This window comes from Zingiber officinale, chromosome 8A, assembly GCF_018446385.1.
Source record: "Zingiber officinale cultivar Zhangliang chromosome 8A, Zo_v1.1, whole genome shotgun sequence".
Classification (NCBI taxonomy): domain Eukaryota; kingdom Viridiplantae; phylum Streptophyta; class Magnoliopsida; order Zingiberales; family Zingiberaceae; genus Zingiber; species Zingiber officinale.
This window is the reverse complement of record NC_056000.1, coordinates 65,417,416-65,438,807: the sequence shown is the minus strand read 5'-3', so window position 1 is coordinate 65,438,807 and position 21,392 is coordinate 65,417,416. Positions and strand designations below refer to the sequence as shown.

General features: G+C 39.1%; 2 protein-coding genes across 2 annotated transcripts; one reads left to right on the top strand and one right to left on the bottom strand.

Moving 5' to 3' along the window:
* The first annotated feature begins 332 nt into the window (after positions 1-332).
* On the top strand, positions 333-1,921 carry LOC122010925. Its single transcript, XM_042567390.1, has 2 exons — positions 333-532; positions 1,363-1,921. Exons 1-2 carry the CDS (start codon positions 333-335, stop codon positions 1,919-1,921), a joined length of 759 nt encoding a protein of 252 aa, XP_042423324.1.
* A 10,424-nt stretch (positions 1,922-12,345) lies between these two features.
* LOC122010924 (zinc finger MYM-type protein 1-like) lies at positions 12,346-13,926 on the bottom strand. Its single transcript, XM_042567389.1, has one exon. It carries the CDS (start codon positions 13,924-13,926, stop codon positions 12,346-12,348), a length of 1,581 nt encoding a protein of 526 aa, XP_042423323.1.
* Between the last annotated feature and the right edge of the window lie 7,466 nt (positions 13,927-21,392).

Below are 21,392 nucleotides of genomic sequence, written 5' to 3'. Positions count from 1 at the left end.
TCAACGTAAATTACAATAGTGTTTATAGTTCATATCGAAGTGGTCACAGTGATGAAGATATCTTGAGGTTTGCGTACGAAAAATATCAATCCGAAAATAATGACGTTGCATTCAATCTCGAACATGTGTGGAGAATTGTCAAAGATCGTCCAATGTTTACTCCACATTTCACTGATCACTTTGTGGCCACAAAGAAGACGAGGACCTCAGAGTCGGAAGCAAGCAACACCTCCTCCAACCAAGATGTGAGTATAGACCTGGATTATGAAGATACTCGTCCAACGGGACAAAAGGCAGCAAAAAGAAAGGGAAAAGACAAAATAAAATCGACCATGGAGGATCTGATAGTAAACTACAATAATATTATCACAAAGTTCACTGAGTACACAAGCGTGAAGAAGTTCGAAGTCGATTTGAAACAAAAACAACTCGAAGTAGAGGAGATTAAGGCAAAAGCTGCATTGTCCAAATCTAAAGCTAAGAATCGTCGCTTGAAGTTGAAGGAGTACGAAATATTGAACAAAGACACCTCGTAGATGACAAAGGAGCAGCTTATCATACATGAATGCCTATGCTAGGATATTAGGTCGAGATGGAATATCTAAATTGTTTACTCAACGTTCATTTTCTAGTATTATTATATTTTCGAGTGCTTGTAATTTTTAATTATTATATTTCTCATTTCGATTAATGTGATTTTTAATTATTATAATTTTACAAAATAGTCGTTATAAACAAGCCTTGGATTGGAAACTAGCCGTTGCAAACTAGATATTACAAACTTACCGTTGCAAACTAATCGTTGCAAACTAACCATTGCAAATTAGCCGTTGCAAACTAACCGTTGCAAATTAGCCGTTGCAAACTAGCCATTGCAAACTTACCGTTGCAAACTTACCGTTGCAAACTTACCATTTCTTAAACAATATATATAGACACATTGTGCTACAAGATTTTCATTCGACTATCATACCATTTCTTAAACACATATACTAAAATGTGTTTCCTCCAAAAATGTCTCATTCTACAGGCAGCTCTAGCTCAAGTTCATCTTGACAAGCGAAGACGAAGTCCATGTTGAAATCAATGAGCAAGCTTATGATCCGGGGTGAAGAATTGATGTTATTGGTTCTTCAACAATACCAACAACTTATGGAAGCACATTAGAGGAGGGGCATGTGCAGAAGAAGGTTCGTCCAAAGAAATCGTGAAGCCAGGCATCAGAGGCTCGTCAATGATTATTTCTCTATAACCCCGGTGTATCATGATGAAATATTTCAAAGACGATTTCGGATGCGAAGAGAGTTATTCCTCCACATAGTGAATGTATTAGATAATCATTCAGCATTTTTTTCAACATAGGGACGATTTTGTACGAAGAAAAGGGTTGTCACCACTACAAAAATGCACCGCCGTGATTCGTCAACTGGCTTACGGAGTCCCTGCCGATCATCTTGACGAGTACCTACGTATGAGTGAATCAACTGCCATCAGGTGTCTTTTCAAGTTTTGCGAATACGTGGTTGAAATATTTGGTGATAAGTACTTGAGAGGGCCAAATGCTGATGATGTTCAACGTCTTCTTCAAATGCATGATGAGAGACATGACTTCCCTGGCATGTTAGGTAGCCTTGATTGTATGCACTGGAAATGGAAAAATTGTCCAGTTGCTTGGAAAGGTCAATTTACAAGGGGACATGGGCCAACAACAATCGTACTTGAAGCAGTCGCGTCTCATGACTTGTGGATATGGCATGCATTTTTTGGGGTCTCCGGTTCATGTAACGATATTAACGTGTTATATGAATCAACCATATTCAACAACGTCTTGCAAGGAAATATGTCGGAGATTAATTTCACGATGAACGACACTACATATACGAAGGGCTATTATCTAACAGATGGAATATATCCCGAATGACTACTTTTGTTAAGGCTTTTCCTTGCCCGGAGGATCCCAAGAGGAAGTTGTTTAAGGAAAGACAGGAGTCTGCAAGAAAAGATGTTGAACGGGCATTTGGGGTGCTCCAATCTCGATGGGCAATTGTCAGAGGTCCAGTTCGTTATTGATATAGGAAAAAGTTAAAACAAATCATGCTAGCATGCATTATTTTGCATAATATGATTGTTGAGGATGAGGGAGGTCACGTGACAAATTAGTACAATGATGAATGTGACGAACCCGCACAACCTATCCATGGCTCAAACCGAGGATTTCAGGATTATCTTCGAACAAATTCTGAGCTACGTGACACTCAAGTTCATCACCAACTCCGCGCCGACTTAGTTGAGCATATTTGGGGGTAATACAACAACAATCCGTGAATTAGTATTTCATATATTATTTTTAATTTCATAATTGTATGGTTTATTTAAGTGATTGTTACATTTCAATTTCATAATTACATGGTAATTTAAAATAAATTTTATTTTCACAGCTTTGTAAATTTAGCCGCTAAGTTGTAATTTCGTTTTCCCAACTTTATAATTTTAGGCGCTCAGTTGTAATTTTATTTTCCCAATTTTATAATTTCATTTTTCTAACATTGTAATTTCGTTTCCTCACACCCATCTATTTTATTTAATAAATATATTTTAAAAATTAATATTATTTTTGAAAAGTAATAAAATTATATGTTTAAAAGTAATATTATTATTAAAAATAATAATAATATAAATATTTTAAAACATATTTATTTAATATGATATAATTTTAAGATGGTTGAGTGGATTGTGGGACCCATAAATAATGAGTGTTAATGTTAAAAGGGATGTCGGTGAAAGAATAATGTTGTTATAATAAATATGTGATAGTGGACCCATACTTTTTGATGAGATGATGGATATTATAACGATTATAGCATTGTGGATGTCCTAACCTTGAAATGAACTATGAGATACATCTTATATTACACTAACAACTAATTATTTAATTCATTTCTTACCATCCTACTAAATTCGAGACTGAATTGTTGTATGTCGTTTCCGTAGCCTTTGATTATCCTCCTCAAGGCCTTCAAGCTGCACTCCATCTTAGTAATCGTCTTCACCATCTCCGTTTTCTCCATTTGCTGAATATGTCCCGCCAACTTCGAATGCTCAGCCATGATCTCTTCCTTCAGCGTCTTCGCCAGCTGCCCGACGTTGTTGAATTTATGTACCATCAGCCACTCCCCGTACTGCATCATCTCGACCACCTCCTCGTCTCCCTCCAACCTTTGCTCCTCCTCGCTCAACATCACATTCAAGCACGTCTCCACCGCCTTGATCGCCATTCCCAACGCGTGGAACACGCCGGCGGCCAGCCCCTCCCTAAAGACTGCAAGCCCGGCGGAGACCGCCAGCATGATGATGATGGCGATCATGATGGTGACGTTGCAGACTCTTCGCCGCCGCTCGATCGTCCTCCTCCAGTTCGAGATCTGGTCCTGCTGTAGACAGAGCAGGTCCATAGTCCTCTTCAGTGGGCCGGATACGAGATCGTCAGGGACGAGGTTGAGCCAATCATTACCATGCCTACCGGCCACAGTCTCAAGACCTAACTCCTTGAGGTCACAATTATAGATAATATCGAGACGGAGGGTGAAGAGAAGGTAATCGATCTTCGTGACGACGGCGGCGACTTTGCTCTTCAAATCCGGGACGAGGATGTTGGAAACAGAAATTATGGGAGAAGAAAAAAAGAATTATAGAAGGAAAAATATGGAAGAGGAGAAATAACTCTATGTAGAAGAGGAGTAGAAGAAAATAAAAAATTCAACTTGTTCATTCATGAAAAAGAAGTACATATTTATAGGTTTATTGGATAAGCACTAATATGAGATAATCATGATATTTTTTTTTTAAATTCTATCTCCACGAACTCTTATCAAAATTATCAATTCATCAAGTTCTATCTCTATCCTATCTCTAGTCAAGACTTGTCACCTCACCATTCTATCTCCATAAAATTTTATCAACAACTTTTATCTAGAAATTAAGTTTAATTTCCAACACCCCCTCTTAAACTTGATTTTGTGACTCCAAGCAAATATCGCATTTTGATGAAGTCTTCAAATTTGAGTGGCTTGGTAAAAATATCAGCAACTTGATCTTGAGACTTTATGTATTCCACTTGCACCTCTTTTCTTGTAATACATTCTTTGATATAATGAAAACGCGTATCGATGTGCTTGCTTCTATCATGGAAGACTGGATTTTTTTGTTAGTGCTATTGTAGACTTGTTATCAACTCGTATCTTGGTTGCCTCTTCTTGTGGTAAACTTAACCCATTCAATAAATTTCTGAGCCAAACAGCATGACAAACACATGAAGTCACAACCACATACTCTGCTTCACAAGTAGAAAGTGTGACAATAAGCTATTTTTTCGACATCCAAGTGAAAGTTGTATCTCCCATAAAGAACACAAATCCTGTAGTGCTCTTTCTATCATCTATATCTACACCCTGTCACTATATCCTTCAAGTTTGAAGTGGTTAGATGTTGAATAAAGTAATCCAAAATCTATCGTACCTTTGATATAGCGCAAAATTCTCTTAGCGATCTTAAGGTGGGTAGTAGTTGGATCTTCCATGTAGCAACTAACAAGTCCAACAGCATAAAGAATATCAGGTCTTGTGCATGTCAAGTATTGTAAACTTCCAATCAAACTCTTAAAAAATGTTGGATCAACTTTTTCTTCTTCATCATGCTTTGATAGCTTGACTCCACATTCTATTGGGGTATTTATAGACTTACTGTTATCCATCCTGAACTTCTTTAATATCTCTCTTGCATAACCTGCTTGTGAGATGAAGCTTCCATCTTCCCTTTGGTTCACTTCAATGCCCAGATAGTATGTCATGAGCCCAATATCAGTCATTTCAAATTCTTTAGTCATCGCTTCTTTAAATTCTCCAAACATACTTGGATTGCTTCCGGTGAAGATCAAGTCATCGACATATAGGCATACAATCAAAACATTTTTATCCTTACTCTGAATGTATAATGCATGTTCATAAGGGCATTTGATGAAGCCTTTCTCTTGCAGGTGCTTGTCTATTCGGCTATTACATGCCCTTGGTGCTTGCTTTAGCCCGTAGAGAGTCTTCTTCAATTTTAGAACTCTGTCTACTTGTCCTTTAACTTCATAACCTGATGGTTGCTGAATATAGACTTCTTCTTCAGGAACTCCATTTAAAAAAAGTAAATTTTACATCTATTTGATGTATTTTTCCACTTATTTTGAGCTGCTAAAGCAATGATTAGTCTGATAGTTTCTAATCGAGCAACAGGAGCGAATACCTCATCATAATCAATGCCAGATCTTTGACTGTAGCCTTTTGCCACCAATCTTGCTTTATATTTTTCAACTTCTCCTTTGGCATTCTTCTTTATTTTGTACACCCACTTCACACCAATCGTCTTATGTCCTTTAGGAAGTGCAGTTAACTCCCATGTGTCATTCTTTTCTATCGCCTTGATTTCTTCATCCATCGCATCTTTCCACCTTTTTCTCTTTATAGATTCTTGGAAATCTATAGGCTCGCAATCCGCAAAAAGACAAAATAGAGTAATATTATCTTGATTTTCAGTTACCTCATAAATGTCTCGTAAGCTTCTAAAGCGTAGTACTCTCTCACTTGAAGTTGATGCAGATGAATTTCCTTGAGTACTTGATGTTGGTGTTACTAGTGGAGTAGTAGGTTCCTCTCTTGTTTGCTCCACCACCCTTGGTTGCTCCACCCTTAGTTGCTCCACATCTTCTTCTTCAAAGCACGGGAAGAGGTTGTAATCTTCATTTCGAGATTCCCAATTCCATTCTTCTTCTTCATTAAATATGACATCTCGGCTGATGATTATCTTCCTAGTATCTGGATTGTATAGCTTATACCCTTTTGAGTTAGTATCATAACCAATAAAAATAAACTTCTTACTTTTATCATCCAATTTGCTTCTTGATTGATCAGGCACATGAACATGGGCTATACTTCCAAAAACTTTTAGATAAGATATCCCAGGCTTCCTTCCACTCCACGCTTCTTGTGGTGTCTTGCCCCACACACTCCTTGTTGGTGATCTATTGGATAAGTATACTGCACATGCAACCGCTTCTGCCCAAAGTTCCTTTGGTAGCCTCTTGCTTTTGAGAATGCTCCTTGTCATGTCAAGGATGGTTCAATTCTTTCTTTCTGCCACTCCATTTTGTTGAGGGGATCTTGGAACTGTTAAGGGTCGTCGTATTCCGTTGGCTTCACAAAATTCTTGAAACTCCTTTGAGATAAATTCTCCTCCTCGATCAGAACGCATAGCTTTGACCTCGAGACCGCTCTCCTTTTCTATGGTAGCTTTAAATTTCTTAAATTTCTTGAATATGCCGAAGACCTCCAATTTTTACTTCAAGAAGTATACCCAAGTTTTCTAAGAAAAATCATCTATGAAAAGAATGAAATAATTGCTCTTACCAAGTGAACTTGGCTTTATCGGACCGCAAACATCTGTATGAATAAGTTCAAGAGGCTTTTGAGCTCTTGAACTTGACTCCTTTGGAAAACCTCTTCTAAATTGCTTTCCACGTAGACATGCTTCACAAACTTGATCAGGATGTTTGATGCAAGGTAGTCCTCTCACCATCTCTTTCTTTGAAAGCAGTTCTAGTCCTCCGAAATTGAGATGTCCAAATCGAAGATGTCATGGCCAAGTGATGTCTTTGTAACAAGCTTTGAGACAGTTGACAACATCATTTTGAATATTAAGTAAGAACATTCTATTTTTTGATATAGGCACCTTAGCAATTAAGCAACCAATATGATCTTTCAAGATGAGCATACCATCTTTTAGATGAATATCATATCCTTTTGCCAAAAGTTGTCCTAAGCTTAGGATGTTGCTATTCATATTTGGCACAAAGAAAACATTTGAGATAAATTCATGTTTTCCATTCTTTAAACGGATGAGAATGTTACCTTTGCCTTTTACCTCAATCTTTGATTCATCTCCGAAGGATACATTACCACCAACTGATTTATCAAGCTCTACGAACATGTTTCTTTTGCCGCACATATGATTGCTTGCACCAGTGTCGAGATACCAAATTGTATCTTTTTCTCTTTCATTATCTTTATACTAGCAGTAGGGTGTCATCTTCTTCTTTTCTTTCTTCCATATAATTTGCTCTTTCATATACTTTATTCTTGGGCAATCTACATTCTTTTGCATAATGCCCAAATTTGTCACAATTGTAGCACTTAACTTGAGATTTATCATACCTCGAGTTTGTGTACCCTCTTCCACGTCCTCTTGTTGAATGTTCTCCTCTTTCATTGTTGTTGTTGGAAACCCATCCTTGCTTATTAGAACGGCCTCGTCCATATCCATGACCTCTTCCACGTTGACTTCTATTGTTACTGGAGCTTTCATCTTTCTTTGTCGGTTGAAGAGTCGTCTTTAGGAGTTGTTGAGTAATTTCTTCATTTATCTTTTTCTTTTCTTCATGGGCTTGTAATGAACCCAGGAGTTGCTCAATCGTCATGACTTGTAGATCCTTGGTCTCTTCGATGATGGTTGTAATGCTATCAAATTTTGAATCCAATGATCGAAGAATTTTCTCAATAATAGTTACTTCTTCTAGTTTCTCACCATTTCTCTTTAGTTGATTGGAAATGGTAGAGACTCTAGAAAAATAATCTGATACTAACTCACCTTCTTTCATACGAAGAGCATCAAATTGACTTCTTAATGTCTGAAGTCATATCTTTTTTACCTTTTCTTCTCCTTGATATGAGACTTGGAGCTTTTCTCATACTTGCTTGGCTGAAGTAGCACTTGAAATCTTCTCAAAACCATCCTCATCTAAAGCTTGATAAATGAGGAAGAGAGTCTTCTTGTCTCTCTTTCTTAAATCTCTCAGACTGTCTTTTTCAGTTGGAGATAACGTCGAGTCTTTACGAGGCTCAACGTAGCCTTTTTCTATAACTTCCCAAATATCATGAGCTCCAAGAAGCGCCTTCATATTGATACTACAATTGTCATAATTACTTGCTTTGAGTACTGAAACTTGAAAGGGAACCATACCTCCATTAGCCATGGCTCTGATACCACTTTGTTGGAAATAGAAATTATGGGTGAAGAAAAAAAGAATTATAGAAGGAAAAATATGGAAGAGGAGAAATAACTCTATGTGAAAGAGGAGTAGAAGAAAATAGAAAACTCAACTTGTTCATTCATGAAAAAGAAATACATATTTATAGGCTTATTGGATAAGCACTAATATGAGATAATCATGATATTTTTTTTTAAATTCTATCTCCACGAACTCTTATCAAAATTATCAATTCATCAAGTTCTATCTCGATCCTATCTCTAGTCAAGACTTACTACCTCATCATTCTATCTCCATAAAATTTTATCAACAACTTTTATCTAAAAATCAAATTTAATTTTCAACAAAGAACACAGTAGATGTTCTCTGCTATGGCCTTCTGATGTGGGTTTTGCTCCATTTTTTTGAAGTTGATCGAGGAGCTGCAGGTAGCTACAGAATCGGTCTCGGCGTCGGCGGACGAGATCACGGTCACTGCAACACGGGAATCCATCAAAATAGATAAGACACCTAACTAGCTACCAATGGAATACTGGAGTTCCAGTCTGAGACCACTTGATATGATATAGAGCTGACCTAACTAGCTACCAATGGCATGGCATGGCATGGCATGACTTATAGGATGAAATCTTCTAGCTACTTGATTTATCAACATCAGGGTTTGTCATGTGGATAAATGAATATTATAAATTAATGTACTTTTAAAGAAAAATACATAAAAGATATTAATTGAAAAAATAACAATGACACTCTTATTTTCTAAATCTAGTCAAAGACGTAAAGTTAATTTCTTTCGGTCAAAAACTCAAATGTATATTTTGTCATTTAAATTTATTTTAAAGTACCATAAACAAACTAGATCTGAGCTTTTATTGATAAGGAAGTGTCAAAGTCTAATCTCGCAATGCCCGTTGCTGACTACTTAGCGGAGCCAGCCGCATTTAAGATCAAATCATTAAAAAAAAAGGAAAAAAAATTATATATATAATTATGGCCGGAATTTTTGTTTACAGGAATATACGTATGGATATGATTTTAAAATAGAAAATTATTAAACTAAAGTAAATTATGTAACTCAATAACTTAATTTATATAAAATTGTCCGAGATATGAATTTTTATTATATAACTTAGCCTGGCATTGCTTCAAATCGACGCCATCGAATGATGTGGCGGATGATGTCATGCTGTGATGCCGATTACTCCACTCGTTGCTGGCTTAGCCAATGATGTTTGTCATACTCAGCTTTTATTTTAAATCTCGTTCATAAATTATTAATTTATTTTATCGACTAAAGTAAATATTATAATATATAAAAGTTTTGAACTGCTGTATTATACAAATTTGATGGAATGTGAAAGACAAATACGTAATTAGATAACCTTTTACCACTTCTAATTTAAGAAACACAATATATACACTGATTTATCAGATCAAATTAATTGTAATTGCAATAATATTATTGAACCGGCTGAGTAAAGGAAAAAGTAATTATAATGAATTGTGTCATTTTAACTTCTTTTTTTTTGATAAGTCGAATATCTAGGTCGTAGATCCAAGTAGTCAACAAAGTAGATAGCCTTCTCTTATTCACACACCGAGTGAAGCCGTTTTGTTCTTGCCGTAGCCAACTAGTGGCCGGCTTTTGGTTCTTTTTCTCCGCTGCATTTATTTGAATCCGCATTCGTTTCAAGTCTCTTGACAATCGACATTCTGCAACCGCACGCGCTAATAAATTTATCAAATAAAGACAGAAAAACGACAATCCGAGTCAAATTTTGAAGTTATATCCGAGCCTTTATTGGATACGGAAGTGCCAAAGTCTGATCTCTCATCTTCATTACGAAGAAAAAAGCAGTTTCTCCTTAGCAAATCTTCTATAACATTTAATATAATATTTTTTATAACATAAATAATTACTTGTCAGCTATATAAATTTAATAATTATAATTTCTCAGCACCTAGCATCTTGGCAGCCCGGTCATCTATCGACCACTGGTGGTTCTCAAATAGCTTCTGAGAGCATGTCCCGACTCAAATTACAATCTGAATGAAAATATGAATTTAGAAAAAAATCACAGTCAATAAGGGTCGAATTCCAATTAGAATCCGGCTACAATTGCAAAGTGTGTTTTTGGATATGGATCATGTAGCAAATTCATAAATATGGAACCGCCAAATATCACGAAGTTACAATTATTAAATTTGATATTATTTATCAGCAATTCAATATTATAGAAAATGTTATGCCAAATATTATACGGGATTTTCTGCTGTTTCTCCTTAGCTAGTCTCTTTATCTTCGGTTGAGATACTTGTTAGTCTCTAGCTATCTTCTGTTAATCAACTTTGTTGCCTGCTTTTAATGAATTTTGGGATTAATTCTGTGTAAAATATCTCGTTATATTAGATGTCTCTGACCTCTCATACAAGAGATTACTGTGTTAAAATATCCCTCATAATTTATGTGTTTATATTTTGACATGGGATCAAGGATACAAACTGAATTATATATGGTCCAACAACTGCAACAATTCTGCTTGACGGCAAAAATCATTGACCAGTGGCGAGCACCAACCAACCGAAATAATAAAATTAACTAACTTACCTTTCGCTTTACAACTGTTTCTATATGTTAAATCGAGATGATTACCTTATTGATTTTGGATTCTCACAAGATTAGAAAGAAGTCTAAGTCTTCTTCGATAGTTCCTCTCTCCAAACATCCTCGGGATCCTATGATGATGTTCTATGAGAGAAGTCTTGTACTCATATGATCAACAAAAAAGGGAGAAAAGTGAGAGTCTTGCCCCCCTCAAAAGAGAAAACTCTCTTTCTTTTATATACATGGGAGGAGTGTGGTTTATCTCTTTCCAAAGGTTGGCGACCTTTGGTCACAGGTTACTTTGGCAACCTTTGGTGTGGGCAATAACCATCCATATTAATATCTCCCACTTACCCACAGACGACACAATAAAAGGCCAGTTGCTCACTAAGAGCAATTCATCTTTCGACATTTGCTTCTCAATCTAACATACGGCGAATGGATTTGGGACTGAGACTAAGTAATGGAGGATGTCGACAGTTGAGGTCAAGACAAGATAGCAGGGCCGATCCTACTAATTTTTTGGTCTGAGTCTAACTTAGAAAATAGGGCCCCTATATTAATCATGCTACTTTATAGTGATTTTTTTTTTGAATTAAATCAACAAATTTAAAGACAATATATAATACAATACAATACCATGTACAATGGTCTAAATATTTCAATTATAACTAAATAGTAATGACAAACATATTGAAAATGGTCAGTTAAAGACAACTCGCCTTACAGTTTTGGCGGCAAAAATATTAATCAAGTCTGTATAATCAAGTTGTTCAATAATTTCTTTTTCAATTGATAACATAGCTAGCCCATTCAATCTTTCTTGTGACATGATCGATCAAATAAAAGTTTTGATAAGCTTCAACTTTGAGAAACTTCTTTCTGCACTTGCTACTGTAACTGGTATTGTCAGCAAGATTTTGTAAGCAACATGAGCATTTGGAAAACAACCATCCATCTTTTTCAAATAATCTAGTACATCAATAGCTGATTTTGATTCCTCTGGTAAAGAGCACTTTAAAAATGTTAACTCTGAAAATAAATCATCTCCATTAACATCAGAACAACCATTATGTGCAAGAGAACTTTCAAGATTCTTACAAGACCTCAACAAGTTTTCATCATCAGAACGTTGTAACCTCTCCACATTGAATAGAAAACCAAATATTTCCTGATATTTTTTAAATTGTGCAAATCGAGACTCGATAGATGAATGAGCTTGATCAACTATAAAGAGAAAGTAGTTAACTCTAAAGGACTCCTCTGCTGACAATGCTATTTCTGTACTACTACTTTCATCAAATTGTTTATTTCTACGAACAACTCGCTTTTCTCGAAATACTGCTTCAATGCCCATTTCACTTGCCATTTCTTTAGTTTCAACCATTGCCTTATCAAAACTAGATTCTCTATATTCTTCAAGAAATATAATAATTCCTTGTAAGAGTTTGATAGAAGCATCAATATCCATATTTTCGGATTGAAGAAATTTACTCATAGTGTTAATTGTGAATAACAACTTATACCAAATTACCACACCAAGTAAGAATTCAAACTTCTCAAGTTCATATAATGCCAAGGACTCTGCTTCACTTTTTGTTTTGAGATCTTCAGTATCATTTGTTAAGTCAAGTAAAGCATCTCTAATTTGTGCAGTTTATTCTTTTATAGGTTTCACGCTCTCAATATGACTTTCCCAGCGTGTTTGTGACAATGGCTTAACTGGCAAACCCTTTACATGATCTTTAAAAATTCTCCATCTCTTCGTAGAAGAGGAGAATAATGTATAAATGCGTTGTATTACTCCAAAAAATGACATAGCTTGAGGACAACAGTTCACCATATCGCATAATGCCAAATTAAGGCTATGACAACCACAAGGAGTATAAAAGGCTCTGGGATTTATTTCAAGCAATCTTCTTTGTAGACCTTTGTGTTTCCCTTTCATGTTAGATCCGTTGTCATATCCTTGACCTCGTATATCATCAATATCAAGCTCAAGATGGATTAAAGCATCCTTAAGATGCATAAAAAGTCCAAGCCCAGAAGTATCATCCACCTCTAAAAATTCTATCCAGTATTCTTTCACTTTTGTTGAATTTTCTGACTCATCCAAACACCGTATGACAAGAGACATTTGCTCCTTATGACTAATATCTGGAGTACAATCTAAGATGACTGAAAAGTATTTTGCCTTTTTGACTTTTGCAAGTAATTTCTTTCTTACCTCACCTGCCAACATTTCTATCAATTCATTTTGAATTCTGCTACCAAGATATGTAGTATAAGTTTCATGGTCTTTAATACGCCGAAGGTGCTCATTCATTATTGGATCAAACTCAGCAATCGTTTCAACCATTTGCAGAAAGAGACCATTGTTTTCAGCATAAAGCTTCTCACAACTTCCTCTAAAGGCCAAGTTATTTTTTGCTAGTCTTTGCACAATAGCAATTATCCTGTGTAACATATGTTTCCAGTGTTCTTTTTCTTTGTTCAATTGTAGTTGTGCTCTTGCATCAATTGTCTTATTCTTTTGCAACCTTCTTTCTAATTCAAGCCAATCAGTCATACACTCCATATGCTCCTTACTCGCTTCATGGGTTGTAAGATAACGACTCAAATTATGCCAGTCGTTGAATCCTTCATTAGCTAACTGAGTACCAATCTTGTGTTTTTGCTTTTTGAATAGTTTACAACAAAAGCAAAAAATTTTGTCCAAAGAAATTGAATATAATAGCCATCTTCTATCATTTTCCTCCTCGTTTGACAAAATTCTTTTATAATGCAATACATTAAAATGTCTGTTGGTACTATCTTTTGGAAACAACGTACAAGCATCTCTCTTTGGACCTCTCTCCACCAAAAAGTCTCTAATTTTTTTATCAATATTATCCCACTTTCCTGGATCATTAGAACAAGTCTCTTGACTTAAAGTTTCATGTTGAACTTGCTCATCATCTTTCTCAAAAAAATTAGATTCATCTACAATGAGAGGTTCAAGAACCTCTTCATTATTATTGTTAACCATTTCATCCATATTGACAGGTTCAAGCACTTTATCATTATCATTTAATCCCATATCCTCTTCGTTATTCAGCAAATTTTCAGCCACATTTTTACTCTCTACAAGATTGGGAGTAAAGTACTTATTGATATCTCCAGCTTGACTTTGAATTAATGATTCTATTCTCAGCTTTCTTTTCTTCTTTTGATATCCAGACATGTACTTGGGAGGCATGGTATATGAATTTGCTTAACAAACAAAGAAAATATAATTTCAAGTTACATATAAATGCTCAAGTTTAGTTAAGTTAAGACATATATATTCATATTGATATAAATACACAAATTTCCTATAACACAACAAATTAAAATTCACATATTCTACACAATACTAAGTTGGTGGTTATCCAATTCCAAAATCTAAAAATTTATTTCGGAATATTAATTCACTACAAAATTTCTCAATTCTAAAACCTAGAAATTAATTTCAGCATCATAATTTAAGCAAGAGGTACAAAGAAAGATTTCATATATTATATATACTAACCTATAGAGTGTAGACAGTAGGTTTTACAATTTTGATGGAGTTCTCTACCTTAATTCTGAATTTATGATGAAAAGCTCAAACACTCCAAAGTAGCAAATTAAATAAAAAGCAATTCATGGAAAACCGAACGCAAAAGAATTGTCTTCACCTGACAAGGATTCATACAAATCAACCATCAAATTAATGAAAAATCAATAAGAAATAGATAAATATTTACTATTTTACTTCAAAGACCAATAATCAATCATTCAAGTTAAAAGGAAAATTAAACTACATTAAAAAAAAAACAACCTGACAACCTAAGTACCTAATAACCTAATCCAACATGAAAATCGTCATCACTTAAAGCTAGGCAGCTAGCATATATTTGCGTTGTTCTAAAAACCAATCTTGTTGAAATTTCAACCATATAGATCTTTGGTATGCAGTATGCTAGGGCACACGAAACAAAAATTTTATACACTTGGCAACCTAATAAATAAATTATCAAAATAATTTTTTGCACATTAATTAACATGGAGAGATAGAGGAACACTCACCGTTGTGTAGCAGTTAAAAATTCTCAAAATTGGAAGTACAAATGGCAAAGAGAGAATTTACGAGATTTTTTGCAGAACTAAAGGGTTTCGCCGTTTCGGCAGAGGAGAAGTCACAATGTTTTAAAAATAAAACATATAGGTAAATAAGTTAAGTGGACTGTAGAATATGGGCCTATTAAGCAATTAATTTTCATTAATATAAACTTTAAAAATGGGCCCTAAAAAATGTGAGGCCTGAGTCCATTGACTCTGCAGCCTCATGCAAGGAGCGGCCCTGCAAGATAGTGGGATTCGAGCCTAAGACTGAGTCTTGGAAGATGTTGGCAGTTGAGGCGGAAATAGGATGCTGAGATTTGAGACTGAGACTGAGTCACGAAGGATGTCAGTAATTGAGGCCGAGACAAGATGTCGAGATTTGAGGCCGAGACAGGATGTCGAGATTTGAGGCCAAGACAGGATGTCAAGATTTGAGACCGAGACAAGATGCAGAGATTCAAGACCAAGATTGAATCATGATGTCAATGACTGAAACCAAGATAAGATGTCAGGATCCTAAATTGAGACTTGTCTTTTGACTAACTCTATTTTTGGGGCTGAATATGTTGAGTTGGTTTCATCAAACTTGCTTATCTGGGTCGGGTATAATTTCCTTTAGGTTATATTTGACTAATCTTCTTGAATTTGACATGACTTTTAACTGCACGGGACGTGTGGGGGCAATAAGAATCTGCCGCCACATCAATAATTATCGTGTGGTAAAAGATGATTTGCTCGCCCCCAGCGCCCCGCCAACTCGTTCCTAGGCCAACACGGAGGAGGTAAATTATGGGTGACTACAGCCATTAGTGTATGTGGCAAGGCATGGGGAGAGACATGCTGGGACACATCGAATTTTAACTCCAAGACATCATATGATAATACTCCATATCTTAACCATCATATCACTCCAAGGGGACACACATCAATAACTATCATGATATTCATCATGGCATGGACATGACTTTAATGTTGCCTTCATTATTTCTCAGGAGCATGATTGGCTATAAGTTTTGATACGGTGCATGATCGTGGGTCAGTAAGATAATGTGGTTAGGAGTTAAGACCACAGGATGGTTAAAAGTCAAGCTTACGTGGAGGTCAAAAGTCCAACCCCCGTGGAAGTCAAAAGTCAAGCTTACGTGGCAATGGTCAAAGTTTCTGTTGACGAGGCAATCAAAGGTCAAGAGTACAGGTTGTCTCTCTCTCGATGGCAAGGAAGGGTCGGACCCACAAGTCAGGCAAAGGCGTGGAAGGAAGGGCCTCCGGCGCAGAACAAACCTAGCGTACAGGTCGGGAAGTACAAACTATGGATAACAGAGGATAGAAGCAGGTCGGAATACAGACCTGGCATATAGGTCAGGACGTACAAACCATGGATAATAAAGGATAGAATCAGGTCGGGAGGTACAAATCAGGGATTACGGAGGATAGAAGTAGGTCGGTATACAGACCGAGCATACAGGTCGGGACGTACAAACCATGGATAACAAAGGATAGAAGCAAGTCGGTATACAGACCTGGCGAACAGGTCGGGACGTACAAACCATGGATAACAAAATACAGAAGCAGGTCGGTCTACAGACCTGACATACAGGTCGGGACGTACAAACCATGGATAACAAAATACAGAAACAGGTCGATCTACAGACCTGGCATACAGGTCGAGACGTGCAAACCATGAATAACAAAGGATAGAAGCAGGTCGGTATACAGACCTGGCGTACAGGTCGGGACGTACAAACCATGGATAACAAAGGATAGAAGCAGGTATGTATACAGACCTGGCGTACAGGTCGGGATGTACAAACCATGGATAACAAAGGATAGAAGCAGGTCGGTATACAGACCTGGTGTACAGGTCGGGACGTACAAACCATGGATAACAAAGGATAGAAGCAGGTCGATATACAGACTTGGCATACAGGTCAGGACGTACAAACCATGGATAACAAAGTACAGAAGCAGGTCGGTCTATAGACCGGGCGTACAGGTCGATACTTCTAGCCTTGTGGAACAAGATGCCTCGACAAACGTACAAGTCGGGAGTGTGCTTATCAAGGATACAGGTCAGGACTCATATCCTCAGGATAGTGGATAGAGGAATCAAAGAGTACAAGTCGGAACTCAAGATAAGCGGAAGCAGACCGAGACACACAGGTCGGGATTTATAGTCTTATGGCTCAGGATACTTGGATCGATAAAACATACAGGTCGGGATGTGTTAGCCAAGGATACAGGTCAGGATTTATATCCTCATGGTCCAAGATAAGCAAAGTTGGAGGCAGGCAAGCAAAGTTGGAGGCAGGCATACAGGTCGGGTTAGATGAAGTCAGACGTACAACTTGGGAGTCGAGATAAATAGAACCGAACTAAGGTATACAGGGTGCGATACTTAATGCCAATAAGAGGCAAGACCGGTCGGGGTCTGCAATATGAGATGCATAGGACAAGGTTAGAAACACAGGTCTAGAGGCGATATCAGATCGAGGTTAGCAAGATATCAGATCGGGGTTAGCAAGTGCAAAGACCTAGCGTAGCAATCACGAACGGAGAATACCAGGTACTACAGGACAAGCAAGCAAGAGAATTGTAACTATCTGTCAGAGAATAATCAGAGCGTCAGGGAATATGCTAACAGCCAGGGCTCATTACCCCTTTGGTTATGCCGCCGGCCTATGAGAAGGTGTCGCGTGTCATTCACCGCTAGACAAAGCCTGACAGCCGACATTCCCTGACACCCACCAGACCCCAGAAACATCCGTTGCAGTATAAAAAGGGATGCTTTGTCCCTTATGCAGGTACACTCACTGGTCATTTCTTACTCGTCTTTACTTTTTGTCCTTTCTCTGTGCTTCTGGGGAAAAAGTACTTGACTTGAGCGTCGGAGGGCCTGACCCGGGGACTTTTTCCCTGGTTTCTGGTCTCTAACGACTTGTGGGCTCGTCTGAGTGTGCGCAGAGTCTTCGCGTCATCATCTTGATCGTCCTCCTTCATCACCCGCCCGTGTGAACCCTTCCGACGAGTGCCAGATAGATCGGACCCCCCCCAATGACTTTTCGTCAACCCTCGGTACATCGAGGCCAGCCTTCATCCGACTCAGCTTCCGGACGGGATCAATTTGACGCCGTCTGTGGGAACACAGCAACCTGTTACGGATCGTGAAGATGGAGGAGTCTGGTCACATCAACGTCACCATGACTGCAGGAGAATACGAGCTCTTCAAGGAGGCCAAAAGGCGAGCGGCCTCAAAGAAAGAAGCAACTGTCTCACGACCGTGCCAAGCTCTGGAAACCTCCAAGGAACCCATCCCTGTTTCAAATCAGGGCTCTAAGAGAAAACCGCCCGAGGGATTTCCCCAGGTTCCTTATCGCGAGCCTGACCTGGGGTATTATCAACTAGGTCCCCATAGCCCCAACCTAAGAAAGAACAACCTCAAGTCTCCATGGCTGAGAGTTCCCTACCTAGAGACTCGAGGAAAGGGAAGACTCTCATCATACCGAAAGTATTTCCAGAAGATCCGAATGAGAAGGTACCCTTCTCAGCCAAGATTTTGAACGAAAAATTACCTAAGGGCTACAGGGCCCCGTCGATCGGGGAATATGACGGGAGCAAAGACCAGGAGGATCATCTACGCAAGTTTAAGAATGCAGCCCTATTGCACCAATATAGTGATGTCGTCAAGTGTCGAGTTCTCTTAAATACTCTATCTGGTTCGACACTAAAATGGTTTGATGGGTTACCACAAGGATCCATCACATGCTTCTTGGATTTCAAGATAGCCTTCCTTCGTCGTTTCTCTAGTAGAAAAAAATATCAAAAGACGGATCATTGCCTTTTCGCTCTTACGCAAGGGTCGACCGAGCTTTTAAGAAGTTACATCAACCGCTTCAACCAAGTGGCCCAAGACGTCCCCACGGCCACTTCAGAGATACTGATGAGCGTCTTCTCCCATGGATTAGGAGAGGGAGAATTCTTTAGAGATCTCATCAAGAATCCCACTCGAAATTTTGATGAGATGGTAGAAAAAGTCGCTTGCTATATCAAGGTGGAAGAAGCACAAGCGGCTCGGAGGAAAGCCGAAAGACCACCTCCATCTGTCAATAAGCCGGAAAGAAGGATACCTCAACCACCTCCTTAACCTCTTCCACGCGCTCAGGAAGCCAGACCTACCTTCCATCCTGGTTCGGAGGTTAGACCAGCCCCCGAGTCGCAGCTGTGCATGCTCCCCGACCTGGACCGTGGAACACTCAATATTTCACTTATCATCGATCTCGTACTCATGACATTAATCATTGTTTCCAGTTCACTCGGGACTCTAAGCGGGCTGTCGAGTTAGGCTTACCTCCGCCCGAGCTAGCCCCTCAAGTACTCAAGATGATGGAAGAGCAGTGAGCCGCGGCTGGACAGGCCAGGCAACCCCGCCTCGACCTAGCTGGGCCCAATACTCATCAACCTGGTCGGGGGGGGGGGGGAGCCAGAAGGAGCGCGGGAGGCCAAGAATAGAGGTAATGTCACCGTCCGAGAGATTGGCATGATCTCTGGAGGGCCAACCGATGGATATTCGGGGAGAGCGCGTAAGTCTCATGTGTGTCGCTTGGAGGTTCACACCGTTGGATGCAGCCAGGAGCAGGCTTCCGACCCTGTCATCAGCTTCGGGCCGGCAGACCTGGAGGGTCTGGAGTTGCCTGATGACGACGCCCTTATCATCAAGGTCATTATTGCTAACAGCCGAGTGGCTCAAGTTTTCTTTGACACCGGGAGTTCGGTTAATATTTTTTTCAGAGCCGCATTTGAGGAGATGCAGATCCATGCCACTGAACTCCAGCCTGTGGCCACCTCTCTATATGGCTTTATAGGCAACGAAGTGAAGCCAATGGGTTAGATCAGGTTGGCCATATCTCTGGGCGCGGAGCCATTGGTGCGCACTAGGAGGAGCACTTTTATAGTGGTTGATTCCCCCTCCTCTTATAACGTCATCCTGGGAAGGCCCGCTCTGCATGAATTCAGGGCTATTGTTTCTACCTTCCATCAAAAGATCAAATTTCCTGTAGGTGAGCAGGTCGGGGAGGTTAAAGGGGAGCAGAAGGTCTCTCACAGGTGCTATATTGATATAGTCCGGGTGGAGGCTTGGAAGAATCAAAGGATACAAGATAGTGGCGTCCATGCTGTACAAGAAGAGCCTTTGCCTATGGCTGAAGAGCTCATCCCCTGGGAGGAGGTGCAACTATACGCTGAACGCCCTGAAAGTTTAACTCGCATGGCAAGCAACCTGTCTCCTCCTCTCAAGGAAGAATTAGTCCAATGCTTAATCCGCAACCGGGATGTCTTCGCATGGTCTACAGAGGAGTTACCTGGAGTCAAGCCTAAAATAGTAGAACACAAGTTACATCTACTACCAGACTCCCAACCGGTCAAGCAAAAGAAAAGGAACTTCTCAGCTGACCAGAACAAAATAATCAGAGCTGAGGTGGATCAACTCAGGAAGGCAGGCCATGTTCGAGAAGTGCAGTTCCCATCCTGACTCTCTAATGTGGTCTTAGAAAAGAAGCCTAACAATAAGTGGAGAGTATGCATAGACTTCAGAGATCTAAATCGAGCTAGTCCCAAGGATTGTTATCCTCTGCCCCGGATCGATCAAATAGTGGACTCAACTACTGGTTGCGAGAGGATCTGCATGCTGGATGCCTACCAGGGGTATCATCAGATCCCCTTAGCAGTGGAGGACCAAGAAAAGGTTAGCTTCATTACGGCTGATGGTACCTTCTTTTATACTATCATGCCCTTTAGTCTCAGAAATGCAGGAGCCACATATCAGAGGATGATGGATAAGATCTTCCGGGAGCAGATCGGGCGCAGCGTGGAGGTTTATGTGGATGATATACTCATTAAGTCCCCTTTAGTCGTGAATCTGATCAAGGATGTAGAAGAAACCTGCAAGACTCTCCGGCAATACGGGCTGAAGCTGAACCCATTGAAATGCTTGTTTGGAGCTAAAGGAGGGAAGTTCTTGGGCTACCTAGTGACCGAACAAGGAATAGAAGCTAATCCAGAAAAAGTTCGGGCACTACGTGATATGCAAGTTCCCCAGAATTTAAAGGAAATGCAGAAGCTGGTCGGCAGAATAGCATCCCTGTCAAGGTTCATTTCCAGATCCGCAGACCGGGCTGCTCCTTTCTTCAAAGTGCTCAGGAAGTCCTTCAAGTTCCAATGGGATGAAGAATGTACCCAAGCTTTTGAGGAGCTGAAGAAGTATTTGGAGGCTCTACTGTCTTTATTCAAGCCGGTTGTCGGAGAACCACTAGGGGTCTACTTATCTGCCACCCCTGAGGTCGTAGGGGCTATGCTTGTTAAAGAACATGATAATGTACAACGATCGATGTATTTCTTCAGTCATTTATTAAAAGGGGTTGAGTTTCGATATACGACCCTCGAGAAGTTAGTTTATGGATTGGTTCTTATGGCTCGACGGTTAAGACCATACTTCCTGGCACACCCTATCACAGTTTTGACCAATAGCACCATGGGAAGAGCCCTGACTAATGTAGAAGTCGCAGGTCGACTTGTCAAATGGGCAAC